We start from the raw sequence: 27,984 nt of genomic DNA, 5'->3' as shown, positions 1-27,984 counted from the left end.
ATCTCACAACACCCCATCACACTCACTCCCCCACAACACCCCATCACACTCACTCCCCCACAACACTAACAAATGTCTGTCTCCTCTGAAGTGCTTCAGGTTCCAAATTCCTTCTCAGAAACAGAACGGCTGGCCATGTTGCCCCCCCTGCTCTCTGCAATCACTCACTCATTCTGTGTCACACACAAACCCTCCCTTCCTCTCTCTCTCACACACACACACACACACACACACTCTTTATCCCTCTTAAACACACTGTACTTTTTGTCTCCAGGAAATGTTATTTACTCACAACAATAAGAGCTTCTAAACTGATTCACTGAGCAGATGGGCTGGTCAGAGTTCTGCGAGCACAGACAGACACAGACAGACAGACACCTGTGTTCTAAGAATTTGACTGGCCTCAAGGTGTGGCAGAACTGTCTGTTGCTCTCTTCCTCTCTTCCTGCTATCACAGCAGCCTGTCGAGAGAGGGAGTCAGGGGAAAGAAGGAATAGAATGAAGAGGGAGGGAGGGAGGGAGGGAGGGACCCTACCCATTTGCTTTAATTAGGTCCTCTCTTCCCCTCTCTTCTTCCCTACAGAACATCTGTCTGGCAGAACACACACTTTCACTCTGGCTGGGATTTAATTACTGTATCACACAAACACTGACTACACACACACACACACACACACACACACACACACACACACACACACACACACACACACACACACACACACACACACACACACACACAGAGAGAGGATGTGTCCGAAGCTAAAGAAAGACAGGATGTTACTCCACATGACGAACAGAGGCCAAGCGAGAGAAAGAAAACTGACTTAGTCACACGATAAATCCAATCAAAATGTATTTGCCACCTCCCCCGAATACAACAAGTGTAGACTTTACCGTGAAATGCTGAATACAACAAGTGTAGACTTTACCGTGAAATGCTGAATACAACAAGTGTAGACTTCACTGTGAAATGCTACAAGCCCTACAACCAACAGTGCACTTCAGACTTTTACTGAAATGGCTGAAAAAGTACAACAAGTGTAATAATGAGGCTTTATACAGGGGCACCGTGAAATGCTGAATACAACAAGTCAGTGTGAGGCTTCACTGTGAAATGCAGTGAATACAACAAGTGTAGACTTCAGTGTGAAATGCTGGGGGCACAACAAGTGTAGACTTTACCGTGAAATGCTGAATACAACAAGTGTAGAGGCTTTTACAGTGAAATGCTGAATACAACAAGTGTGAGTCAGTTACCGGGAAATGCTGAATACAACAAGTGTCAGTGTGGAGGCTTTACCGTTAAATGCTCAGTGTGGAGGCTTATAAGGGGGCCCGATAACAACAGTGCAGTTCAAGAAGGCTAAAATATTTACTAAGTGTGGAGGCTAAAATAAAAAGTAACAGTCAGTGTGGATGATAATAATCAGAGGCTTTATACAGGGGCACCGGTACTGAGTCAGTGTGGAGGCTATATAGTCAGGGGGGCACCGGGGCACCGATGAGTCAGTGTGGAGGCTATATACAGGGGGTACCAGTGTGGATACTGAGTCAGTGTGGAGGCTATATACAGGGGGCACCGGTACTGAGTCAGTGTGGAGGCTATATACAGGGGGTACCGATACTGAGTCAGTGTGGAGGCTTTATACAGGGGGCACCGGTACTGAGTCAGTGTGGAGGCTATATACAGGGGGTACCGATACTGAGTCAGTGTGGAGGCTTTATACAGGGGGCACCGATACTGAGTCAGTGTGGAGGCTATATACAGGGGGCACCGATACTGAGTCAGTGTGGAGGCTATATACAGGGGGCACCGGTACTGAGTCAGTGTGGAGGCTATATACAGGGGGCACCGGTACTGAGTCAGTGTGGAGGCTTTATACAGGGGGCACCGATACTGAGTCAGTGTGGAGGCTTTATACAGGGGGCACCGGTACTGAGTCAGTGTGGAGGCTATATACAGGGGGCACCGGTACTGAGTCAGTGTGGAGGCTATATACAGGGGGCACCGGTACTGAGTCAGTGTGGAGGCTATATACAGGGGGCACCGGTAATGAGTCAGTGTTCAGGGGTACAGGCTAGTTGAGGTAATCTGTTCATGTTGGTGGGGGCGAAGTGACTATGTATAGGTAACAAACAAACAGCGAGTAGCAGCAGTGTACAAGAGGGGGGGTTAATGTAAATTGTCCGGTGGTGATTTTTATGAGTTGTTCAGTAGTCTAATGGCTTGGGGGTAGAAGCTGTTGAGGAGCCTTTTGGTCCTAGGCTCCGGTACCGCTTGCCGTGTGGTAGCAGAGAAAACAGTCTACAACTTGGGTGACTGGAGTCTGACAATTTTATGGGCTTTCCTCTGACACCGCCTATTATATAGGTCCTGGATGTACTGGGCCGTTCACACAACCCACTGTAGGTCAGATGCCGAGCAGTTGCCATACCAGGCGGTGATGCAACTGGTCAGGATGCTCTCGATGGTGCAGCTGTAGAACCTTTTGAGGATCTGGGGACCCATGCCAAATATTTCCAGTCTCCTGAGGGGGAAAAGGTTTTGTCGTGCCCTCTTCACGACTGTCTTGGTATATTTGAACCATGATAGTTGTTTTCTATATATATATATATTAACTTAATATAATACATATGGGCTTTTGGATGGGTGTTCTTAAGATGATCCCACAGGTTGGTGGTATTGTTTGATTTAGCCGTTGCTGACCCCATGCTTATCTTTATCACAAATAAGACACCTTGCTTTCCCTGGTGCCAATTCCATGTAATAGTCCCACACTGGTGCTCTGCTTTTCTCTGCCATCTCTAAAACACACACACAGCTCTGAAGTGACAATGATACTGGAGAGTCTGCTTAGGAGACAAATACACTCAACTGTTTGAATAAAAATAGAGTTTAAGTTACCTGTGGTGAATGTTGAAAACAAAAACTGTCATTTCTATTTGCAGGAAATCCTATTTTAATAATGGGCATGGTAAGAATTGACTACCAAAGTGCGAGTCATAATTCCCATGACACCTTCTAGCAACATCTGAAAAGCGGTTCCTTCATTCATTTATTCCATAGGATATTTTTAGATTCACTTAAAATATGGTCTGTGTTTCGTGTAGGCTTACACCACCGTGCCAATGTTATTACTGTGTAGATATCCATAGGACAAGGTAACTCTGATCAATAGTGGCTAAATATAAGCGAAGATCTTTTTTTTTTTTTTGTAGAGTGGATTTATGAAAAAATTTTGACAAACGTTACCTTATCCTAGTGAGATTTACACGGGTACCAAAATGCCGAGGCGGTTTAAGCACGAAACACAGACCTTTATCTGAAGTAGATCAAGACATTCTCTATGGAGGACATGAACGGTAAAATAACGAAGGAACCTCTTTCAAGTTCATCCGCAAGTTATTACAGGAATTATTATTTCTCTCTCTAAACCTTTGCCTATTACGAGCCTGCTGCTGCCACCCCTCAGTCAGACTGCTCTATCAAATATCAAATCATAGACTTAACTATAATAAACACACAGAAATACGAGCCTTCGGTCGAATCCGGAAACTATCACCTCGAAAACAAAACGTTTATTCCGTTCTGTATTTTATCTAACGGGAGGCATCCATGAGTCTAACTATTCCTGTTACATTGCACAACCTTCAATGTTATGTCATATTAGTTCACAAAGAGCCAGGTGGCCCACACTGTTGCATATACACTGACTCTGTGTGCAATGAATGCTGGAGAAGTGACACAATTTCACCTGGTTAATATTGCCTGCTAACCTGGATTTATTTTAGCTAAATAGGCAGGTTTAAAAATATATACTTGTGTATTGATTTTAATAAAGGCATTGATGTTTATGGTTAGGAACACATTGGAGCAACGACAGTCGTTGATTGATTGATTTTTATAATATAAGTTTAATGCTAGCTAGCAACTTACCATGGCTTGCTGCATTCGCGTAACAGGCAGTCTCCTCGTGGAGTGCAATGAGAGGCTGGTGGTTAGAGCGTTGGACTAGTTATAACTGTAAAGGGTGCAAGATTGTATCCCCCGAACTGACATGGTAAAAATCTGGCAGAGGCAGAACGTTCCTAGGCAGTCATTGAAAATAAGAATGTGTTCTTAACTGACTTGCCTAGTTAAATAAAGGTGTAAAAATGTAAATAAATCAAAATCGGCGCCCAAAAATACCGATTTCCGATTGTTAAGAAAACTTGAAATCGGCCCAAATTAATCGGCCATTCCGATTTAATCGGTCGACCTCTAGTGTGTATTCTGTGTACTGTAATCATGTCTATTTAGGCACATCTATAGTCCCACTGTTGGCTATGTTTAGCAACAAATGCTTTTACACATAAACACTGTTTGGACACAGACTACCCAGTATAACCTCCCTATTTAGGAACAGAAGACTGGGACAATGGCAGGACCAATAGCCACACACACCACACACGCTGGCACACATGACCAGGGTGACCTGAGCTGACCTCCTTACCTCATCGTGTTCGATATAGGTTTGGATGCTGCACACACGCCTACTGTTCAGCCAGCCCCTGGGACCATGTGTAGGAAACCCCAGTGATGATATGAACAGGACAGGAAACCATCTTGCCTTGCTGTTATTAGAACCACTGCAGACAGACCCAAATGATAAACGGTACATTAGCTAAAGTCTTTCATTTTCTTATTTTCTTCATCCCTCTGTTTCTTCTCCTCTTCAGGACGATGGGCTCAGCCCAGAGAAAGCTGGACACCAGTCAGACGAGGAGCGATGGGACACACCGCCCCCCAAACCACCCCGCGTACGCAGGTACAGTACAGTGACTTCATCACGTATTCAACAACACTGTATCTACTCAGCCCTGGTTGGTGTTCTAGCCTGCGGTTTGTCTCATGTGGAACCACATAATCTCGGGCTCCTGCTGAGCTCTCTGTCCCTCTCTGTCCCTCTCTGTCCCTCTCTGTCCCTCTCTGTCTCTCTCTCTCTCTCTCTCTCTCTCTCTCTCGCTCTCTGTCGCTCTCTGTCGCTCTCTGTCGCTGTCTCTGTCTGTGTCTCTCTGTGTCTCTCTCTGTCTCTCTCTCTGTCTGCTCTCTGTCGTCTCTCTGTCTGTGTCTCTCTGTCTGCTCTCTGTCTCTCTCTCTGTCTCTCTCTGTCTCTCTCTGTCTCTCTCTGTCTCTCTCTGTCTCTCTCTGTCTCTCTCTGTCTGTGTCTCTGTCTCTCTGTCTCTCTCTCTGTCTCTCTGTCTGTCTCTCTCTCTGTCTCTCTCTCTGTCTCTCTCTCTGTGTCTCTCTCTGTGTCTCTCTCTGTGTCTCTCTCTGTCTCTCTCTCTCTGTGTCTCTCTCTCTCTGTCTCTCTCTCTCTCTGTGTCTCTCTCTCTGTGTCTCTCTCTCTGTGTCTCTCTCTCTGTGTCTCTCTCTCTGTGTCTCTCTCTCTGTGTCTCTCTCTCTGTGTCTCTCTCTCTGTGTCTCTCTGTCTGTGTCTCTCTGTCTGTGTCTCTCTGTCTGTGTCTCGCTGTCTGTGTCTCGCTGTCTGTGTCTCTCTGTCTGTGTCTCTCTGTCTGTCCCCCTCTCTCTCTCTGTCGCTCTCTGGCCAGTGTAAAGTCAAGGGTCTATCTCCTTCAGTCAGTCATTACTGGTTAGCCAGGTATGTTTCTAATCTTTGGAATGGGTTTTTTTGGTTCTAAAGGGAGCCAGTCAATAAGACTAAGAAAACAACAAAGTCACGAGCTGAATTGTTCTTCATATTCAGCACCATGAATGGATTTCTAGGGCTTTTTATACAGGAATCCTCCTCATAGGTGGGTGCTTATATTGCTCCTATTTCACACTATTGGAAATGTGTTTTGTTGCATATCCCAACTTCCCCTGAGAGACGTTCCGACTGTTAGGCTGCCGTCCACCCAACATTCCTGTGTGTGTGTGTGTGTGTGTGTGGATGTTTTGACCCTGTACCGGCACCCCCCTGTATACATGGTTGTTATTCCACTGCTGCTCTTTAATTACTTGTTACTTTAACTCTTATTCTTCTGTGTTTTTTGAGACTGCGCGGTCGGTTAAGGGGCTCGTAAGGAAGCACTTCACTGTCAGGTCTACACCGGTTCTATCCGGCACATGTGACTAATACAATTTGATGTTTTGAGTGTATTTAGTGTGTGTGTGGGGGATGTTTTTAGTGTGTATTTAGTGTGTGTGTGTGTGTGGGACTCAAGGTCAGTGGGTGTTTTGAGAGAGTGTGTGTGTTCACCAGTGTCTAGATATGGCTGGAATTCATCAGGGACTCAAGGTCAGACACAGTGAATCATGGTCCTCACACACATTCTCAGTGTCACCCCATCACCATGTCATCACACCCCCAAAAGTCACATCTATGGTCTGGTCTAGGACCTGTACTCAGTACTGGAGGCTCTTTCTGGTCTAGGACCTGTACTCAGTACTGGAGACTCTTTCTGGTCTAGGACCTGTACTCAGTACTGGAGGCTCTTTCTGGTCTAGGACCTGTACTCAGTACTGGAGACTCTTTCTGGGCTGGTCTAGGACCTGTACTCAGTACTGGAGGCTCTTTCTGGTCTAGGACCTGTACTCAGTACTGGAGACTCTTTCTGGTCTAGGACCTGTACTCAGTACTGGAGACTCTTTCTGGGCTGGTCTAGGACCTGTACTCAGTACTGGAGACTCTTTCTGGGCTGGTCTAGGACCTGTACTCAGTACTGGAGACTCTTTCTGGTCTAGGACTTGTATTCAGTACTGGAGACTCTTTCTGGGCTGGTCTAGGACCTGTACTCAGTACTGGAGACTCTTTCTGGGCTGGTCTAGGACCTGTACTCAGTACTGGAGACTCTTTCTGGTCTAGGACTTGTATTCAGTACTGGAGACTCTTTCTGGTCTGGTCTAGGACCTGTACTCAGTACTGGAGGCTCTTTCTGGTCTAGGACCTGTACTCAGTACTGGAGACTCTTTCTGGTCTAGGACCTGTACTCAGTACTGGAGACTCTTTCTGGTCTAGGACCTGTACTCAGTACTGGAGACTCTTTCTGGTCTAGGACCTGTACTCAGTACTGGAGGCTCTTTCTGGTCTAGGACCTGTACTCAGTACTGGAGGCTCTTTCTGGTCTGGTCTAGGACCTGTACTCAGTACTGGAGACTCTTTCTGGTCTAGGACCTGTACTCAGTACTGGAGACTCTTTCTGGTCTAGGACCTGTACTCAGTACTGGAGACTCTTTCTGGTCTAGGACCTGTACTCAGTACTGGAGGCTCTTTCTGGGCTGGTCTAGGACCTGTACTCAGTACTGGAGGCTCTTTCTGGGCTGGTCTAGGACCTGTACTCAGTACTGGAGACTCTTTCTGGGCTGGTCTAGGACCTGTACTCAGTACTGGAGACTCTTTCTGGGCTGGTCTAGGACTTGTATTCAGTACGTGTGACCATTGCGTGAATCAAACCCTCAGTAATGTTATATTAGGAGCTCTGTGGTTGTCCTCAGCACCATCTAGGTTGTTCTATGTTCTGAGCTTGTGTTCAGATCAATAGACAGGAACAGCAGTGATATTCTGCCCCCAAAGATCCCATCATGCCCTACTCATCAACAACATACCTGACAAAATAAAGGAAACACTTGAGTAAATGAAGAACACAGAGTATATTGAATGTGTGGTCCGTACAGGTGTGGTTCCTGAGATAATTAAGCAATTAACATCCCATCATGCTTAGGGTCATGTATAAAAATACCCAGTTGCCCATTATCTTGGCTACCATGGCTAGAAGAAGAGATCTCAGTGACTTTGAGTCTCAAATGAGCATGGGGGGGTTAGTGTGTTTGTGTGTGTCAGTCACCAGATTTCAACCTAATTGAACATTTATGGTAGATTCTGAAGCAGTGACTGAGACAGTGTTTTCCACCACTATCAACAGAACCCCAAATGATGTCATTTATTGTGGAAGAATGGTGTCGTGTCCCTCCAATAGAGTACCAGACACTTGTAGAATCTATGCCAAGGTGCATTGAAGCTGTTCTGGCTCGTGGTGGCCCAACACCCTTTATGTAAGTGTTTCCTTTATTTTGACAGTTACCTGAAGCTACTGACCGTAACAGAGATCTTCAAGCCACTTGCCTGACTGTGCTCCTGCCTGACTGTGCTCCTAGCTGACTGTGCTCCTAGCTGACTGTGCTCCTAGCTGACTGTGCTCCTAGCTGACTGTGCTCCTGCTGACTGTGCTCCTAGCTGACTGTGCTCCTAGCTGACTGTGCTCCTAGCTGACTGTGCTCCTAGCTGACTGTACTCCTAGCCAGCTGACTGTAGTCTCTCTGAGAACACACTGACTGTACTCCTAGCCAGCTGACTGTACTCCTAGCCAGCTGACTGTGCTCCTAGCCAGCTGACTGTACTCTTAGCCAGCTGACTGTAGTCTCTCTGAGAACACACTGACTGTACTCCTAGCCAGCTGACTGTAGTCTCTCTGAGAACACACTGACTGTACTCCTAGCCAGCTGACTGTACTCCTAGCCAGCTGACTGTGCTCCTAGCCAGCTGACTGTACTCCTAGCCAGCTGACTGTAGTCTCTCTGAGAACACACTGACTGTACTCCTAGCCAGCTGACTGTACTCCTAGCCAGCTGACTGTACTCCTAGCCAGCTGACTGTGCTCCTAGCCAGCTGACTGTGCTCCTAGCCAGCTGACTGTGCTCCTAGCCAGCTGACTGTAGTCTCTCTGAGAACACACTGACTGTACTCCTAGCCAGCTGACTGTACTCCTAGCCAGCTGACTGTGCTCCTAGCTAGCTGACTGTGCTCCTAGCTAGCTGACTGTGCTCCTAGCCAGCTGACTGTGCTCCTAGCTGACTGTACTCCTAGCCAGCTGACTGTAGTCTCTCTGAGAACACACTGACTGTACTCCTAGCTAGCTGACTGTACTCCTAGCCAGCTGACTGTGCTCCTAGCTAGCTGACTTTAGTCTCTCTGAGAACACACTGACTGCTCCTAGTGCTCCTAGCTAGCTGACTGTGCTCCTAGCTAGCTGACTGTGCTCCTAGCTAGCTGACTGTACTCCTAGCCAGCTGACTGTACTCCTAGCCAGCTGACTGTAGTCTCTCTGAGAACACACTGACTGTACTCCTAGCCAGCTGACTGTACTCCTAGCTAGCTGACTGTAGTCTCTCTGAGAACACACTGACTGTACTCCTAGCTAGCTGACTGTGCTCCTAGCCAGCTGACTGTGCTCCTAGCTGACTGTACTCCTAGCCAGCTGACTGTAGTCTCTCTGAGAACACACTGACTGTACTCCTAGCCAGCTGACTGTACTCCTAGCCAGCTGACTGTAGTCTCTCTGAGAACACACTGACTGTGCTCCTAGCCAGCTGACTGTGCTCCTAGCCAGCTGACTGTGCTCCTAGCCAGCTGACTGTGCTCCTAGCCAGCTGACTGTACTCCTAGCCAGCTGACTGTAGTCTCTCTGAGAACACACTGACTGTGCTCCTAGCCAGCTGACTGTGCTCCTAGCCAGCTGACTGTGCTCCTAGCCAGCTGACTGTAGTCTCTCTGAGAACACACTGACTGTACTCCTAGCCAGCTGACTGTGCTCCTAGCCAGCTGACTGTAGTCTCTCTGAGAACACACTGACTGTGTCCTAGCCAGCTGACTGTACTCAGCCAGCTGACTGTAACCTAGCTTTGCTGACTGTGCTCTTTAGCTGACTGTACTCCTAGCCAGCTGACTGTGCTCCTAGCCAGCTGACTGTAGTCTGTCTGAGAACACACTGACTGTACTCCTAGCCAGCTGACTGTACTCCTAGCCAGCTGACTGTGCTCCTAGCCAACTGACTGTAGTCTCTCTGAGAACACACTGACTGTGCTCCTAGCCAGCTGACTGTGCTCCTAGCCAGCTGACTGTGCTCCTAGCCAGCTGACTGTAGTCTCTCTGAGAACACACTGACTGTGCTCCGAGCCAGCTGACTGTACTCCTAGCCAGCTGACTGTAGTCTCTCTGAGAACACACTGACTGTGCTCCTAGCCAGCTGACTGTGCTCCTAGCCAGCTGACTGTGCTCCTAGCCAGCTGACTGTGCTCCTAGCCAGCTGACTGTGCTCCTAGCCAGCTGACTGTAGTCTCTCTGAGAACACACTGACTGTGCTCCGAGCCAGCTGACTGTACTCCTAGCCAGCTGACTGTAGTCTCTCTGAGAACACACTGACTGTGCTCCTAGCCAGCTGACTGTGCTCCTAGCCAGCTGACTGTAGTCTCTCTGAGAACACACTGACTGTGTGTGTCTGTGCTGCTCAGTCATGTGCAGGGCATTAACCTGCGTTTGTCATCATGTGATCTTTATTGGCACACGTCCACATCCTGCTGAAAGTGTGAGAGTTCAGGAGATGGAACTTGACAGTTCACACACCTTTCTGAAGAGCTGAATGTTCCATCCCCCTGTGGTTACCATGTCACCCACTCTAGCAGACAACCTCAGTTTCCTGGAAAGAAAGGCTGGTCGACTGATCAGAGTTCCATTCAGCCAGATTCCACTGTGTTGTCACATTGGAGGTCTACCGTGGTTGCGACTGTGTTGCCCCCTGTGTTCACGGGGTGACTGTGTTGCCCCCTGTGTTCACGGGGTGACTGTGTTGCCCCCTGTGTTCACGGGGTGACTGTGTTGCCCCCTGTGTTCACGGGGTGACTGTGTTGCCCCCTGTGTTCACGGGGTGACTGTGTTGCCCCCTGTGTTCACGGGGTGACTGTGTTGCCCCCTGTGTTCACGGGGTGACTGTGTTGCCCCCTGTGTTCACGGGGTGACTGTGTTGCCCCCTGTGTTCACGGGGTGACTGTGTTGCCCCCTGTGTTCACGGGGTGACTGTGTTGCCCCCTGTGTTCACGGGGTGACTGTGTTGCCCCCTGTGTTCACGGGGTGACTGTGTTGCCCCCTGTGTTCACGGGGTGACTGTGTTGCCCCCTGTGTTCACGGGGTGACTGTGTTGCCCCCTTGACTGTGTGTGCCCCTGTGTCACGGGGTGACTGTGTTGTTCACGGGGTGACTGTGTGTTGCCCCCTGTGTTCACGGGGTGACTGTGTGTTGCCCCCTGTGTTCGCGGGGTGACTGTGTGTTGCCCCCTGTGTTCGCGGGGTGACTGTGTGTTGCCCCCTGTGTTCGCGGGGTGACTGTGTGTTGCCCCCTGTGTTCGCGGGGTGACTGTGTGTTGCCCCCTGTGTTCGCGGGGTGACTGTGTTTGCCCCCTGTGTACGCGGGGTGACTGTGTTGCCCCCTGTGTTCGCGGGGTGACTGTGTTGCCCCCTGTGTTCGCGGGGTGACTGTGTTGCCCCCTGTGTTCGCGGGGTGACTGTGTTGCCCCCTGTGTACGCGGGGTGACTGTGTTGCCCCCTGTGTTCGCGGGGTGACTGTGTTGCCCCTGTGTTCGCGGGGTGACTGTGTTGCCCCCTGTGTTCGCGGGGTGACTGTGTTGCCCCCTGTGTTCGCGGGGTGACTGTGTTGCCCCCTGTGTACGCGGGGTGACTGTGTTGCCCCCTGTGTTCGCGGGGTGACTGTGTTGCCCCCTGTGTTCGCGGGGTGACTGTGTTGCCCCTGTGTTCGCGGGGTGACTGTGTTGCCCCCTGTGTTCGCGGGGTGACTGTGTTGCCCCTGTGTTCACGGGGTGACTGTTTTGCCCCCTGTGTTCACGGGGGTGACTGTTTTGCCCCCTGTGTATTGGATGATCTGCTCTTATGTTCTGATGTATTTCAGGTAGATTACTGTGGTAAATCCATGATATTATGTACGTTTGGAGAAGTTGTTTTGATTTAGATGCATGTTGTGCCCTGCTATTGTAGTGTACATTGACGTCTGCCATCTAGTGGTAGAATTTTAGCATAAATTTGAAGTTTGAATTGCTATCGCTGTCTTAATTTTTCTCTCCCATTTTCTCCCCTCGCCATCCTCCTCTCGCTCCGCCTCTTGCCCCCCCCCCCCCCCCCCCTTTTCTCTCAGCAGTCAGTTGGAAGGGGATGTGAAAGAGGAGATCCTTCAGCCCCCAGAGCCTCGCCCGGTTCCTCCCATCCTGACCCCGTCTCCCCCCTCTGCCTTCCCCACCGTCACCAACGTACGTCAGGACAACGACCGCTACCACCCCAAGCCGGTCATCCACGTCCTGGCCTCTGCACAACAACAACAACAAGCCCAACTGTCCCCCGACCTGAAGGACAACTATAACAAGACATCGTTAGACAGTGTCCCCTCAGGAGGCCCCCCTGCCCAGGCCCCCTCTCCCTCCTCCCCCTCCCCAGTTGATGGGGCAGTGCGTCTAGAGAGGAAGCTGAGTATTGAGATACAGAAGGTTCCGTTACAGGAGGGTCCTAAGAGCTTCGATGGTAACAGCAGGCTGCAAAGATCCCTTGCCTTCAAGGCCCGCTCCAACACCTCCAGTTCCTCTCTTTCTGAGGACTCAGGGGCCGACGGGGGGGCCCCCAACATGACGCACCAGGGCGCCTTCGGACCCCTCCCCTCCCGCCCCAACCACCTGCCCCTTAAGGGGGAGAAGGCATGTCAGGCAGGCTGGATCAGCCCAGAGAAAGCCCCCACACCTCCAGCCCTGGTGGCTGGGTCAGAGAGCACCCCCACCTCCAATCTGACCTCTTCCCAGCCCCTCTCCTCCACCTCCACCCCTGTCAGGACTGCTCTGAGCTTCACCAATCCTCTGCACTCAGACTTCCCTGATGTGAAGGGAGATGGAGGAGGGGAGGGTTCCAGACCCTCCTGGTCCTCCAAGGCTACGGCCACGGTTACGGCGGCCCACGGCGAACACCCGCCCAGGAAGGTGTCGACCATGTCCATCGCCGAGCAACGGTCGCCGACGGAAACGGCATCAAGTACGTGGTTACGTTAGAGCTTTTACTAACTAACCTACTTCCCTAACTCTGTTGGGCTGTGGTACTACTGACTAAAACAGACTAGGGACCAGACACAGGGACAGAAGATGGGCTGGGAGTGGGGGTCAGAGCTGGGTTCAAACACTATTTGAAATCATTGCAAATACCTTATCTGTGCTTGACAGAGCTTGCCTGGGGGCAATGGATCAATTTACATCTCCAGGAAGACTAAAGCAAACGCTGAAAGTATGTTAAAGATTTCAAATAGTATTTGAACCCAGGTGGTCTGGCTGGGTTCCTATTATAAGGGTTGACTAAGGGTCAGTGGTTGTTGTGGTCATCTGTAGGGTGGAGTAGCAGCTGACAGGCAGATCTAGGGTCAGTTTATGGAGAGCTGGAGTCTATGTCCGTGGCCAGAGGGCACTGGCAGGCCACACTGTAATGACAGGCTGTCTAGACATACACACACACACACACACACACACACACACACACACACACACACACACACACACACACACACACACACACACACACACACACACACACACACACACACACACGCACACACGCGTATGTAGACCACAGATCTACAGAAACACACAGCACTGCGAGGGACAATGGAGACTGACCAGTCCAACTGACCACTGGCCTGCAATATAGACTAATTATATACACACACACTTGCTTATGGACTGCTTATGTGGAGAATTAACATTTTAATTATGTATAAAACAGATACTGTTTGGATACATTGAATATATTGTTATAAAACGTGTTAAACCATGGAACTAAAATTATTGTCTTGTAACCCCCCCCCCCAAAAAAAGTGTCAATAAACTGAATGATTTCTGTATTGTTTCTTCCAACTCTGACCTGCTATAGTCATTCATTTTCTGAACTACAGTAAATACATAATCTGCCATTTTACCATGGTAACCTAGTCCGCTGTAGGATGAGGACAACACACACACACACACACACACACACACACACACACACACACACACACACACACACACACACACACACACATAATGGTGTCTCACTGGAGCTAATAAACTGACCACGGCACGATAGTGTCACACCACACTGTCCATGTTATTAGATGGTGTCTACATCCATATTTCATCTGCTCCAGCAGGCCTTGGTTTAGGCTGTAGACTCCAACAGGCCTTGGTTTAGGCTGTAGACTCCAACAGGCCTTGGTTTAGGCTGTAGACTCCAACAGGCCTTGGTTTAGGCTGTAGACTCCAACAGGCCTTGGTTTAGGCTGTAGACTCCAACAGGCCTTGGTTTAGGCTGTAGACTCCAACAGGCCTTGGTTTAGGCTGTAGACTCCAACAGGCCTTGGTTTAGGCTGTAGACTCCAACAGGCCTTGGTTTAGGCTGTAGACTCCAACAGGCCTTGGTTTAGGCTGTAGACTCCAACAGGCCTTGGTTTAGGCTGTAGACTCCAACAGGCCTTGGTTTAGGCTGTAGACTCCAACAGGCCTTGGTTTAGGCTGTAGACTCCAACAGGCCTTGGTTTAGGCTGTAGACTCCAACAGGCCTTGGTTTAGGCTGTAGACTCCAACAGGCCTTGGTTTAGGCTGTAGACTCCAACAGGCCTTGGTTTAGGCTGTAGACTCCAACAGGCCTTGGTTTAGGCTGTAGACTCCAACAGGCCTTGGTTTAGGCTGTAGACTCCAACAGGCCTTGGTTTAGGCTGTAGACTCCAACAGGCCTTGGTTTAGGCTGTAGACTCCAACAGGCCTTGGTTTAGGCTGTAGACTCCAACAGGCCTTGGTTTAGGGCTGTTTAGACTCCAACAGGCCTTGGTTTAGGCTGTAGACTCCAACAGGCCTTGGTTTAGGCTGTAGACTCCAACAGGCCTGGTTTAGACTCCAACAGGCCTTGGGCCTTTTTAGGCTGTAGACTCCAACAGGCCTTGGTTTAGGCTGTAGACTCCAACAGGCCTTGGTTTAGGCTGTAGACTCCAACAGGCCTTGGTTTAGGCTGTAGACTCCAACAGGCCTTGGTTTAGGCTGTAGACTCCAACAGGCCTTGGTTTAGGCTGTAGACTCCAACAGGCCTTGGTTTAGGCTGTAGACTCCAACAGGCCTTGGTTTAGGCTGTAGACTCCAACAGGCCTTGGTTTAGGCTGTAGACTCCAACAGGCCTTGGTTTAGGCTGTAGACTCCAACAGGCCTTGGTTTAGGCTGTAGACTCCAACAGGCCTTGGTTTAGGCTGGCCTTGGTTTAGACTCCAACAGGCCTTGGTTTAGGCTGTAGACTCCAACAGGCCTTGGTTTAGGCTGTAGACTCCAACAGGCCTTGGTTTAGGCTGTAGACTCCAACAGGCCTTGGTTTAGGCTGTAGACTCCAACAGGCCTTGGTTTAGGCTGTTTAGACTCCAACAGGCCTTGGTTTAGGCTGTTGGTTTCGACTCCAACAGGCCTTTTAGGTTTAGGCCTTGGTTTAGGCTGTAGACTCCAACAGGCCTTGGTTTAGGCTGTTTAGACTCCAACAGGCCTTGGTTTAGGCTGTAGACTCCAACAGGCCTTGGTTTTTTAGGTAGACTCCAACAGGCCTTGGTTTAGGCTGTAGACTCCAACAGGCCTTGGTTTAGGCTGTAGACTCCAACAGGCCTTGGTTTAGGCTGTAGACTCCAGCAGGCCTTGGCTTAGGGTTTAGGCTGTAGACTCCAGCAGGCCTTGGTTTAGGCTGTAGACTCCAGCAGGCCTTGGTTTAGGGTTTAGGCTGTAGACTCCAGCAGGCCTTGGCTTAGGGTTTAGGCTGTAGACTCCAGCAGGCCTTGGTTTAGGCTGTTGACTCCAGCAGGCCTTGGTTTAGGCTTAGGCTGTAGACTCCAGCAGGCCTTGGTTTAGGTTTAGGCTGTAGACTCCAACAGGCCTTGGTTTAGGGTTTAGGCTGTAGACTCCAGCAGGCCTTGGCTTAGGGTTTAGGCTGTAGACTCCAGCAGGCCTTGGTTTAGGCTGTAGACTCCAGCAGGCCTTGGTTTAGGGTTTAGGCTGTAGACTCCAGCAGGCCTTGGCTTAGGGTTTAGGCTGTAGACTCCAGCAGGCCTTGGTTTAGGCTGTAGACTCCAGCAGGCCTTGGTTTAGGCTGTAGACTCCAGCAGGCCTTGGCTTAGGGTTTAGGCTGTAGACTCCAGCAGGCCTTGGCTTAGGGTTTAGGCTGTAGACTCCAGCAGGCCTTGGCTTAGGGTTTAGGCTGTAGACTCCAGCAGGCCTTGGCTTAGGGTTTAGGCTGTAGACTCCAGCAGGCCTTGGCTTAGGGTTTAGGCTGTAGACTCCAGCAGGCCTTGGTTTAGGGTTTGGTTTAGGCTGTAGACTCCAAGGCCTTGGCCTTGGTTTAGGCTGTAGACTCCAACAGGCCTTGGTTTTTAGGCTGTAGACTCCAGCAGGCCTTGGTTTAGGCTTCCAACAGGGGTTTAGGCTGTAGACTCCAGCAGGCCTTGGTTTTTAGGCTGTAGACTCCAACAGGCCTTGGCTTAGGGTTTAGGCTGTAGACTCCAACAGGCCTTGGTTTAGGCTGTAGACTCCAGCAGGCCTTGGCTTAGGGTTTAGGCTGTAGACTCCAACAGGCCTTGGTTTAGGCTGTAGACTCTCCAACAGGCCTTGGTTTAGGCTGTAGACTCCAACAGGCCTTGGTTTAGGCTGTAGACTCCAGCAGGCCTTGGCTTAGGGTTTAGGCTGTAGACTCCAACAGGCCTTGGTTTAGGCTGTAGACTCCAGCAGGCCTTGGTTTAGGCTGTATACTCCAGCAGGCCTTGGCTTAGGGTTTAGGCTGTAGACTCCAACAGGCCTTGGTTTAGGGTTTTGGCTGTAGACTCCAACAGGCCTTGATTTAGGCTGTAGACTCCAGCAGGCCTTGGCTTAGGGTTTAGGCTGTAGACTCCAACAGGCCTTGGTTTAGGCTGTAGACTCCAGCAGGCCTTGGTTTAGGCTGTAGACTCCAGCAGGCCTTGGCTTAGGGTTTAGGCTGTAGACTCCAGGCTCAAGTTGGAGTTACCATAGTATTCTGTGACAGTGAAGGGACAGAACAGGACGGTACAGGATGCTGAGTGGGGTTATGTAAAGATGGTGGGGTTTTGTCTATGGGTTGTGTGGGAGGAAACATCTTATGGTAAGTCTTAACATGAGAGGGGTAATGCAACTCTTAGGTGGGGTTATATTGAGGGGTAATGCAACTCTTAGGTGGGGTTATATTGAGGGCTAATGCAACTCTTAGGAGGGGTTATGTTGAGGGGTAATGTAACTCTTAGGTGGGGTTATATTGAGGGGTAATGTAACTCTTAGGTGGGGTTATGTTGAGGGGTAATGTAACTCTTAGGTGGGGTTATGTTGAGGGGTAATGTAACTCTTAGGTGGGGTTATGTTGAGGGGTAATGTAACTCTTAGGTGGGGTTATGTTGAGGGGTAATGTAACTCTTAGGTGGGGTTATGTTGAGGGGTAATGTAACTCTTAGGTGGGGTTATGTTGAGGGGTAATGTAACTCTTAGGTGGGGTTATGTTGAGGGGTAATGTAACTCTTAGGTGGGGTTATGTTGAGAGGGGTAATGTAACTCTTAGGTGGGGTTATGTTGAGGGGTAATGTAACTCTTAGGTGGGGTTATGTTGAGGGGTAATGTAACTCTTAGGTGGGGTTATGTTGAGGGGTAATGTAACTCTTAGGTGGGGTTATGTTGAGGGGTAATGTAACTCTTAGGTGGGGTTATGTTGAGGGGTAATGTAACTCTTAGGTGGGGTTATGTTGAGGGGTAATGTAACTCTTAGGTGGGGTTATGTTGAGGGGTAATGTAACTCTTAGGTGGGGTTATGTTGAGGGGTAATGTAACTCTTAGGTGGGGTTATGTTGAGGGGTAATGTAACTCTTAGGTGGGGTTATGTTGAGGGGTAATGTAACTCTTAGGTGGGGTTATGTTGAGGGGTAATGTAACTCTTAGGTGGGGTTATGTTGAGAGGGGTAATGTAAGACTTGTCAGTCTGTTATTGGATGATTTGTTGACTGTGTGGAATGTTCTGAGTGTGAGATGAGTAAACATCTGATCGTGTGTCTACGGGTGCTGCTGTTCATGTCTCTGAGCTCATGGCATGTGGTGCTTTCTGCCCTTCTGTGCTTGGTGGGGAGGTGTGTCTGCCTGCATGTCAGCCCATTGGAAGTGGGCCATTAGCGGTGCTCTGTGGGCCAAAGCATGGTTTAATCTAACATCTGTCTGTGGTGCAAACAGGGCTGGTGTTCTGCTGGCCCCCGGCTGCCCCGCGACTGAGCTGGTTCTCAATGTAGGTTATATCCCAAACGGCTCCCTATATAGTGCACTACCTTTGACAAAAGGGTGCCTTTTGGGACAAAGGTTGTAATGTACCAGGCTGTTTATTCTTTCCCCAAGGAGAGATGTTGCTAGGCCTCAACAGGGTGTTTCAGACAGATGTTGCTAGGCCTCAACAGGGTGTTTCAGACAGGAGAGATGTTGCTAGGCCTCAACAGGGTGTTTCAGACAGGAGAGATGTTGCTTGACCTCAAAAGGGTGTTTCAGACAGGAGAGATGTTGCTAGGCCTCAACAGGCCGTTTCAGACAGGAGAGATGTTGCTAGGTCTCAACAGGGTGTTTCAGACAGATGTTGCTAGGCCTCAACAGGGTGTTTCAGACAGGAGAGATGTTGTTAGGCCTCAACAGGGTGTTTCAGACAGGAGAGATGTTGCTTGACCTCAACAGGGTGTTTCAGACAGATGTTAGGCCTCAACAGGGTGTTTCAGACAGATGTTGCTAGGCCTTAACAGGGTGTTTCAGACAGATGTTGCTAGGCCTCAACAGGGTGTTTCAGACAGGAGAGATGTTGTTAGGCCTCAACAGGGTGTTTCAGACAGGAGAGATGTTGCTTGACCTCAACAGGGTGTTTCAGACAGATGTTAGGCCTCAACAGGGTGTTTCAGACAGATGTTGCTAGGCCTTAACAGGGTGTTTCAGACAGATGTTGCTAGGCCTCAACAGGGTGTTTCAGACAGATGTTGCTAGGCCTTAACAGGGTGTTTCAGACAGATGTTGCTAGGCCTCAACAGGGTGTTTCAGACAGGAGAGGAGACTAGACACGCTAGAATAGCCATTTGAGCATCCGTGCCTAATCGCAGACTTCTAGACAGGAAATAAAGGTGGTTATGGATGCACAAATGGCTCTGCTAGCAGGCGAGTGGTGTGGATAACCTGAAGCTAAGCACAACCGACTACAGCTCAATAATGTGTTTTAACAATGAACAATGTCTCCTGGAACCTCTTTCTGCTTGTGTTTCCCTCTGTGACCTTTGTCAGAGTAGTGTTAGGCTGGGTCTGAGTGAGGAAGCACACAGTGTCTGGGAGGATAGTTGATGTGGAAAGACTCCTCAGTGGAGATGGAAGGATGGAGATAGTGGGGAAGGGATGGAGGGGAGAAAAGGATGGAGGGGGAAGGGATGGAAGGGATGGAGGATGGAGGGGAGGAAAGGATGGAGGGGAGGAAAGGATGGAGGGGAGGAAAGGATGGAGATAGTGGGGAAGGGATGGATGGGAGGAAAGGATGGAGGGGGGAAGGGATGGAGGGGAGGGGATGGATGGAGGGAGGGGAAGGGATGGAGGGGGGAAGGGATGGAGGGGAGGAAAGGATGGAGGGGAGGAAAGGATGGAGGGGAGAAAAGGATGGAGGGGAGAAAGGATGGAGGGGAGGAAAGGATGGAGGGGAGAAAAGGATGGAGGGGAGAAAAGGATGGAGGGGGAAGGGATGGAGGGGAGAAAAGGATGGAGGGGGGAAGGGATGGAGAGGAGAGTGCTGTGAGCATGTGAGAGGTCAGGCTTGGATGAGTTGAGGCAGACTGAGCAGGCAACGTGTGTGTGTGACCGAGAGCTGGCTAGTGGTCAAGAACCAGGAGTGGGCCCTGGAAAGGGGATTGGTGGGTGGCTGGGATGGATTTGTGTTGGTGGGGGGGGGGGCAGTGCATGTGTACCAACCAACCGTGTGCACGGGTGTAAAGCCTCCTATACTGCCACGCTACACACAATGGCCTGACAATCACTTAACTGCCCAGAGATGGGATTTTGATCAAAGGCAGCTGATGGGAATCGAGCGATATCCTAATCATGATCTCAAAATCACCTGATCTCTGATTGTATGATCTCTTCGCTTGTGATTTAAACAGCTTTGATGGGAATGATTGAATGGTTTGGTGTTGATTTTGGCTCTGCTTGGCTTTGTGGCGTGTTGTCTTGGGGTGGTTATGGCTCTGAATCTGGGAGGATGTATTCTGAGCTTGTCTCTCTGGCTGCATCTGAAATGGTACCTTTGTCTTTACACTGCACTACTTCACCTAGGGCTCTGGCTAAAAGTAGTGCACTACCTCACCTAGGGCTCTGGCTAAAAGTAGTGCACTACTTCACCTAGGGCTCTGGCTAAAAGTAGTGCACTACTTCACCTAGGGCTCTGGCTAAAAGTAGTGCACTACCTCACCTAGGGCTCTGGCTAAAAGTAGTGCACTACTTCACCTAGGGCTCTGGCTAAAAGTAGTGCACTACTTCACCTAGGGCTCTGGCTAAAAGTAGTGCACTACTTCACCTAGGGCTCTGGCTAAAAGTAGTGCACTACTTCACCTATCGCTCTGGCTAAAAGTAGTGCACTACTTCACCTAGGGCTCTGGCTAAAAGTAGTGCACTACTTCACCTAGGGCTCTGGCTAAAAGTGGTGCACTACTTTACCTAGGGCTGTGGGTAAAAGTAGTGTACTTAATCGTTAGGAATAGGGCACCATTTCAGATGTACCTATTTCTCGCTGTCGTTTGATTGTTGATTGGCCTTCAATTTGACCTTTGACCCCTGATAATAACCCCTGCTGTACTCTGACCCAGACAGTGACCAGAGTGAAGATTCCCCTCCCCCTCTACCTGAGAGAACCCCAGAGTCCTTCATTTTGGCCACAGGTGTGTTTTAACGGTCCGAGACGGATCATCTTGATCTCCAAGTCTTGGTCTCATACATCAGGAATGGTGAGCTGTAGTAAGATGTCTGGCATCATGAGACGACAGACAAGGGAGGGTCTGCAATTTCCAACATCCTGGAGAGCCAATGTGTTGCAGGCTTTTGTTCCATCCCAACTGTAAGTTAACACATCTGATTAAAATGATCAACTAATCATAGTCTCCTATTTAAATTGTGAAAAGGGAAATTGAGTGTGTTAGACCTGGGCTTGAACAAAAACCTGCACCTTCGGGCATTCTTCAGCCCTCCAGGACTGGCTCCACCCCTTGGTCCGCCCGCTGTCTTCTACTGCAGTGTGGTGGCTTGACACAAGAGGGCGCCAGAAACAACTCTGCAGACCTTGAACATGGATAGTTTTGCCGCCTTCTCAGTCATCTCAGCTTCAGAACTTCCAGATGACTTTTGTTATGACTGTTGTTGATGAGAGAGCATGGAAATGAAATGACCAGCTTTTTAGTTAAGTCAACTCTGATTCTCTGCAGTATATATCCAGTCTGTAAGCCAGACACCACCATATGAAGGGGGGGGGGCTCCCGAGTGGCTCCCGAGTGGCTCCCGAGTGGCTCCCGAGTGGCTCAGCGGTCTAAGGCACTGCATCTCAGTGCTAGAGGTGTCACTACAGACCCTGGTTCGATTCCAGGCTGTATCACAACCGGCCGTGATTGGGAGTCCCATCGGGCGGCGCACAATTGGCCAAGCGTCGTCCGAGTTAGGGTTTGGCCGGGTTAGGGTTTGGCAGGGGTAGGGTTAGGGTTTGCCAGGGTAAATAAGAATTTGCTCTTAACGGACTTGCCTAGTTAAAATAAAATAAAAAAGCCTTGAGGTTGCCCAGAATAACTCCTTAACTCCTTAGTGTTACAACATCACACCAACTGATTGGCTGCCTTAGTGTTACAACATCACACCAACTGATTGGCTGCCTTAGTGTTACAACATCACACCAACTGATTGGCTGCCTTAGTGTTACAACATCACACCACTCAACTTCTATTAGGGACGTACATAGGGCCAGGAGGTTTTCATCACCATGTGACCAGACCAGGAAGTACTTCAGGCCCCAGGTATAGTCTACAAGTACAACTAGGGCCCTGAGTTTTAACAGATCAGCTCAGATGGTTCTGAAAAACTCCTGGTCCTATGTCTGATATCCCCAGCAGCAGTACCTGACTGACATAATGATGTCATTAGGCCCAAGGGCAGACGTTGCAGGACCGCCAGATAATGAATTGTAGAGACCATTATAATCAGAGTCCAACTGGGTCCAGCTCTGAGGGGTTAATGCTTATGGACGTTTCCCCAGCTACAACTTGTCATCATAGCTGCGTTATTGTTACCACAGGCAGCAGGGCTACTGCCTGGTTCTCAATGCAAGTTTGGTTTTGTTTGTTGATGATCATGCAGTGCCACAATTACCAAGGTGGCACAAATATTGTTCATCAAATTAGCTTCTGAGTTGGTTAAGGATCTTTTTGTGCCAGCAGGGCTATGTCAAATAACCCCGCTCCGCTCAAACCAGAGTCCCACCCCTCACTGACCACTATGTCAAATAACCCCGCTCCGCTCAAACCAGAGTCCCACCCCTCACTGACCACTATGTCAAATAACCCCGCTCCGCTCAAACCAGAGTCCCACCCCTCACTGACCACTATGTCAAATAACCCCGCTCCGCTCAAACCAGAGTCCCACCCCTCACTGACCACTATGTCAAATAACCCCGCTCCGCTCAAACCAGAGTCCCACCCCTCACTGACCACTATGTCAAATAACCCCGCTCCGCTCAAACCAGAGTCCCACCCCTCACTGACCACTATGTCAAATAACCCCGCTCCGCTCAAACCAGAGTCCCACCCCTCACTGACCACTATGTCAAATAACCCCGCTCCGCTCAAACCAGAGTCCCACCCCTCACTGACCACTATGTCAAATAACCCCGCTCCGCTCAAACCAGAGTCCCACCCCTCACTGACCACTATGTCAAATAACCCCGCTCCGCTCAAACCAGAGTCCCACCCCTCACTGACCACTATGTCAAATAACCCCGCTCCGTTCAAACCAGAGTCCCACCCCTCACTGACCAAAGATGGTTCCTCTCTGAATCCCCCTCCTCGGTCAACTGTTATGAACCCCTTGCCTGCAGGGCAGCCTCAGCCCTGTGCTGCTGTGAAGGGAGGGAGGATGAATGGATGGAGCGAGATGGGGATGGAGGGCAGCCTCAGCCCTGTGCTGCTGTGAAGGGAGGGAGGATGAATGGATGGAGTGAGATGGGGATGGAGGGCAGCCTCAGCCCTGTGCTGCTGTGAAGGGAGGGAGGATGAATGGATGGAGCGAGATGGGGATGGAGGGCAGCCTCAGCCCTGTGCTGCTGTGAAGGGAGGGAGGATGAATGGATGGAGTGAGATGGGGATGGAGGGCAGCCTCAGCCCTGTGCTGCTGTGAAGGGAGGGAGGATGAATGGATGGAGGGAGATGGGGAGGGAGGGCAGCCTCAGCCCTGTGCTGCTGTGAAGGGAGGGAGGATGAATGGATGGAGGGAGATGGGGATGGAGGGCAGCCTCAGCCCTGTGCTGCTGTGAAGGGAGGGAGGATGAATGGATGGAGCGAGATGGGGATGGAGGGCAGCCTCAGCCCTGTGCTGCTGTGAAGGGAGGGAGGATGAATGGATGGAGCGAGATGGGGATGGAGGGCAGCCTCAGCCCTGTGCTGCTGTGAAGGGAGGGAGGATGAATGGATGGAGCAGCCTCAGCCCTGTGCTGCTGTGAGATGGGGAATGGATGGATGGGGATGGAGGGCAGCCTCAGCCCTGTGCTGCTGTGAAGGGAGGGAGGATGAATGGATGGAGTGAGATGGGGATGGAGGGCAGCCTCAGCCCTGTGCTGCTGTGAAGGGAGGGAGGATGAATGGATGGAGCGAGATGGGGATGCAGGGCAGAGTTAACGTTCTCTAGAATTAACATGCTCTCATTAGATTGTGTGTTGATGTGCGCTGTGTGTTCATGACATTTATCAAATAATATAATAATAATATATGCCATTTAGCAGACGCTTTTATCCAAAGCGACTTACAGTCATGTTTGCATACATTCTACGTATGGGTGGTCCCGGGAATCGAACCCACTACCCTGGCGTTACAAGCGCCATGCTCTACCAACTGTGCTACAGAAGGACCACCTCAAATGAGAGTTTATTAGTCACATGCACACGGTCCAGTGAAACTCTTCAGCTCCAAACTCCAACATGCAGGTCAAAGTTAATATAACAATAATATAAAATACTAGAACATAAAAAGATCACAAGACAGCATATATACAGTGCCTTGTGAAAGTATTCGGCCCCCTTGAACTTTGCGACCTTTTGCCACATTTCAGGCTTCAAACATAAATATATAAAACTGTATTTTTTTGTGAAGAATCAACAACAAGTGGGACACAATCATGAAGTGGAACAACATTTATTGGATATTTCAAACTTTTTTAACAAATCAAAAACTGAAAAATTGGGCGTGCAAAAATTATTCAGCCCCCTTAAGTTAATACTTTGTAGCGCCACCTTTTGCTGCGATTACAGCTGTAAGTTGCTTGGAGTATGTCTCTATCAGTTTTGCACATCGAGAGACTGAATTTTTTTCCCATTCCTCCTTGCAAAACAGCTCGAGCTCAGTGAGGTTGGATGGAGAGCATTTGTGAACAGCAGTTTTCAGTTCTTTCCACAGATTCTCGATTGGATTCAGGTCTGGACTTTGACTTGGCCATTCTAACACCTGGATATGTTTATTTTTGAACCATTCCATTGTAGATTTTGCTTTATGTTTTGGATCATTGTCTTGTTGGAAGACAAATCTCCATCCCAGTCTCAGGTCTTTTGCAGACTCCATCAGGTTTTCTTCCAGAATGGTCCTGTATTTGGCTCCATCCATCTTCCCATCAATTTTAACCATCTTCCCTGTCCCTGCTGAAGAAAAGCAGGCCCAAACCATGATGCTGCCACCACCATGTTTGACAGTGGGGATGGTGTGTTCAGGGTGATGAGCTGTGTTGCTTTTACGCGAAACATAACGTTTTGCATTGTTGCCAAAAAGTTCAATTTTGGTTTCATCTGACCAGAGCACCTTCTTCCACATGTTTGGTGTGTCTCCCAGGTGGCTTGTGGCAAACTTTAAACAACACTTTTTATGGATATCTTTAAGAAATGGCTTTCTTCTTGCCACTCTTCCATAAAGGCCAGATTTGTGCAATATACGACTGACTGTTGTCCTATGGACAGAGTCTCCCACCTCAGCTGTAGATCTCTGCAGTTCATCCAGAGTGATCATGGGCCCAATTTTTCAGTTTTTGATTCGTTAAAAAAGTTTGAAATATCCAATAAATGTCGTTCCACTTCATGATTGTGTCCCACTTGTTGTTGATTCTTCACAAAAAAATACAGTTTTATATCTTTATGTTTGAAGCCTGAAATGTGGCAAAAGGTCGCAAAGTTCAAGGGGGCCAAATACTTTCGCAAGGCACTGTACGATTACAACTGGTGTTACGTTTACAACTAGTCTTAAACACACAATGAAGACCGGAAGGGCAGGGTCAACCATTAAGAGCTGAGGAGACAGACAGGGGTTGGGCGACGGAACAGTCCTATTTGGTGCTTAAATGACCTCCAGCATTTAAGAACAGCTACAATGGAATGAATGAGGGAGTCAGTGGTACATAAAGGCTGTTGAAAAGGGACGTCTCGTGGCCAGACATGATAGACATGCTCTTGTGTCCGCAGCCTAGAAGCCTGGCACTTTGAGGCTCCCAAATATATAGAGCTACGGAGTCTCTCTATGGAAATCTCTCTCTCTTGTCTTTTACTTTCTCTCCCTCTTTCTCTCTCTCTCTCTCTCTGTCCATCTCCAGACCCATCAGAGTTGAAGGCACCAGGACCATCAGACTGGAGTATCTCGGAGGACCAGTCAGGAAAAGGAGCAGGTTTTCCTCAGGTGAACACCATTCTCACCAGCTTTATAGAAACAAACCTCTAGACGTCTGTTCTCCAGTCCTGCTTCTGGGGACCCACGGGGTGTGCAGGGTTTTGTTCCAGCCCAGTACTAGCAGACCTGATACAAGTCATTAAGGGCTTGATGATGGGTTGAGGTGTGTTGGTTCTAGACAGGAACAACTGCTTTAGGCTGCTTTATATGTTCCGTTGAGATACGCCCTCCGTCTCTCGTCCATCATCTCTTCTTCAGCCCTGTTATTAATCTGTGCCCTCAGTCTCTCCTCCATCATCTCTTCTTCAGCCCTGTTATTAATCTGTGTCCTCAGTCTCTCCACCATCATCTCTTCTTCAGCCCTGTTATTAATCTGTGTCCTCTGTCTCTCCTCCATCATCTCTTCTTCAGCCCTGTTATTAATCTGTGCCCTCAGTCTCTCCACCATCATCTCTTCTTCAGCCCTGTTATTAATCTGTGTCCTCCGTCTCTCCTCCATCATCTCTTCTTCAGCCCTGTTATTAATCTGTGTCCTCCGTCTCTCCTCCATCATCTCTTCTTCAGCCCTGTTATTAATCTGTGTCCTCCGTCTCTCCTCCTCCATCTCTTCTTCAGCCCTGTTATTAATCTGTGTCCTCCGTCTCTCCTCCATCATCTCTTCTTCAGCCCTGTTATTAATCTGTGTCCTCCGTCTCTCCTCCATCATCTCTTCTTCAGCCCTGTTATTAATCTGTGTCCTCCGTCTCTCCTCCATCATCTCTTCTTCAGCCCTGTTATTAATCTGTGTCCTCCGTCTCTCTCTCCATCATCTCTTCTTCAGCCCTGTTATTAATCTGTGTCCTCCGTCTCTCTCCTCCATCATCTCTTCTTCAGCCCTGTTATTAATCTGTGTCCTCCGTCTCTCCTCCTCCATCTCTTCTTCAGCCCTGTTATTAATCTGTGTCCTCCGTCTCTCCTCCTCCATCTCTTCTTCAGCCCTGTTATTAATCTGTGTCCTCCGTCTCTCCTCCATCATCTCTTCTTCAGCCCTGTTATTAATCTGTGTCCTCCGTCTCTCTCCCATCCATCTCTTCTTCAGCCCTGTTATTAATCTGTGTCCTCCGTCTCTCCTCCATCATCTCTTCTTCAGCCCTGTTATTAATCTGTGTCCTCCGTCTCTCTCCTCCATCATCTCTTCTTCAGCCCTGTTATTAATCTGTGTCCTCCGTCTCTCCTCCATCATCTCTTCTTCAGCCCTGTTATTAATCTGTGTCCTCCGTCTCTCTCCTCCATCTCTTCTTCAGCCCTGTTATTAATCTGTGTCCTCCGTCTCTCTCTCCATCATCTCTTCTTCAGCCCTGTTATTAATCTGTGTCCTCCGTCTCTCTCCTCCATCTCTTCTTCAGCCCTGTTATTAATCTGTGTCCTCCGTCTCTCTCCATCTCTTCTTCAGCCCTGTTATTAATCTGTGTCCTCCGTCTCTCTCCATCTCTTCTTCAGCCCTGTTATTAATCTGTGTCCTCCGTCTCTCCTCCTCCATCTCTTCTTCAGCCCTGTTATTAATCTGTGTCCTCCGTCTCTCTCCATCTCTTCTTCAGCCCTGTTATTAATCTGTGTCCTCCGTCTCTCCTCCATCATCTCTTCTTCAGCCCTGTTATTAATCTGTGTCCTCCGTCTCTCCTCCATCATCTCTTCTTCAGCCCTGTTATTAATCTGTGTCCTCCGTCTCTCTCCATCATCTCTTCTTCAGCCCTGTTATTAATCTGTGTCCTCCGTCTCTCCACCATCATCTCTTCTTCAGCCCTGTTATTAATCTGTGTCCTCCGTCTCTCTCCATCATCTCTTCTTCAGCCCTGTTATTAATCTGTGTCCTCCGTCTCTCCTCCATCATCTCTTCTTCAGCCCTGTTATTAATCTGTGTCCTCCGTCTCTCTCCATCATCTTTCTTCAGCCCTGTTATTAATCTGTGTCCTCCGTCTCTCCTCCATCATCTCTTCTTCAGCCCTGTTATTAATCTGTGTCCTCCGTCTCTCCTCCATCATCTCTTCTTCAGCCCTGTTATTAATCTGTGTCCTCCGTCTCTCTCCATCTCTTCTTCAGCCCTGTTATTAATCTGTGTCCTCCGTCTCTCCATCTCTTCTTCAGCCCTGTTATTAATCTGTGTCCTCCGTCTCTCTCCATCTCTTCTTCAGCCCTGTTA

The 27,984-nt window shown here is 49.3% G+C and overlaps 1 protein-coding gene and 3 long non-coding RNA genes across 7 annotated transcripts in view; 2 read left to right on the top strand and 2 right to left on the bottom strand.

The window, feature by feature from the left end:
- The window catches only part of ptpn12 (protein tyrosine phosphatase non-receptor type 12), a 93,876-nt gene that overhangs the window by 59,214 nt on the left and 6,678 nt on the right, over nt 1-27,984 (top strand). Inside the window, exons 12-15 of one of the 4 annotated variants that reach the window (XR_008131432.1) lie at nt 4,723-4,811; nt 11,964-12,841; nt 20,722-20,789; nt 25,732-25,814. Coding sequence is in view for 3 of the 4 variants with exons in the window: in XM_052515537.1 (XP_052371497.1) it covers nt 4,723-4,811; nt 11,964-12,841; nt 20,718-20,789; nt 25,732-25,814 (1,122 nt within the window). In the remaining variant the exon portion in view is untranslated. Of the gene's footprint in view, nt 1-4,722; nt 4,812-11,963; nt 12,842-20,717; nt 20,790-25,731; nt 25,815-27,984 lie in introns of all 4 variants that reach the window. The other 3 variants (XM_052515538.1, XM_052515537.1, XM_052515539.1) reach the window with 3 other exon arrangements.
- Nucleotides 6,229-8,306, bottom strand: LOC127928525 (uncharacterized). Its single transcript, XR_008131465.1, has 3 exons — nt 7,161-8,306; nt 7,045-7,081; nt 6,229-6,654 (listed from the first exon to the last, which is right to left on the bottom strand). It is a non-coding gene; the product is annotated as an uncharacterized LOC127928525 (long non-coding RNA).
- LOC127928519 (uncharacterized) lies at nt 14,753-16,152 on the top strand. The gene is made up of 3 exons (XR_008131433.1): nt 14,753-15,044; nt 15,398-15,641; nt 15,712-16,152. It is a non-coding gene; the product is annotated as an uncharacterized LOC127928519 (long non-coding RNA).
- LOC127928522 (uncharacterized) lies at nt 20,072-20,561 on the bottom strand. The gene is made up of 3 exons (XR_008131455.1): nt 20,499-20,561; nt 20,289-20,463; nt 20,072-20,218 (listed from the first exon to the last, which is right to left on the bottom strand). It is a non-coding gene; the product is annotated as an uncharacterized LOC127928522 (long non-coding RNA).

This window comes from Oncorhynchus keta, unplaced genomic scaffold, assembly GCF_023373465.1.
Source record: "Oncorhynchus keta strain PuntledgeMale-10-30-2019 unplaced genomic scaffold, Oket_V2 Un_scaffold_29317_pilon_pilon, whole genome shotgun sequence".
NCBI lineage: Eukaryota > Metazoa > Chordata > Actinopteri > Salmoniformes > Salmonidae > Oncorhynchus > Oncorhynchus keta.
The sequence above is the reverse complement of the archived record's forward strand: the minus strand, read 5'-3'. Positions and strand labels throughout refer to the sequence as shown.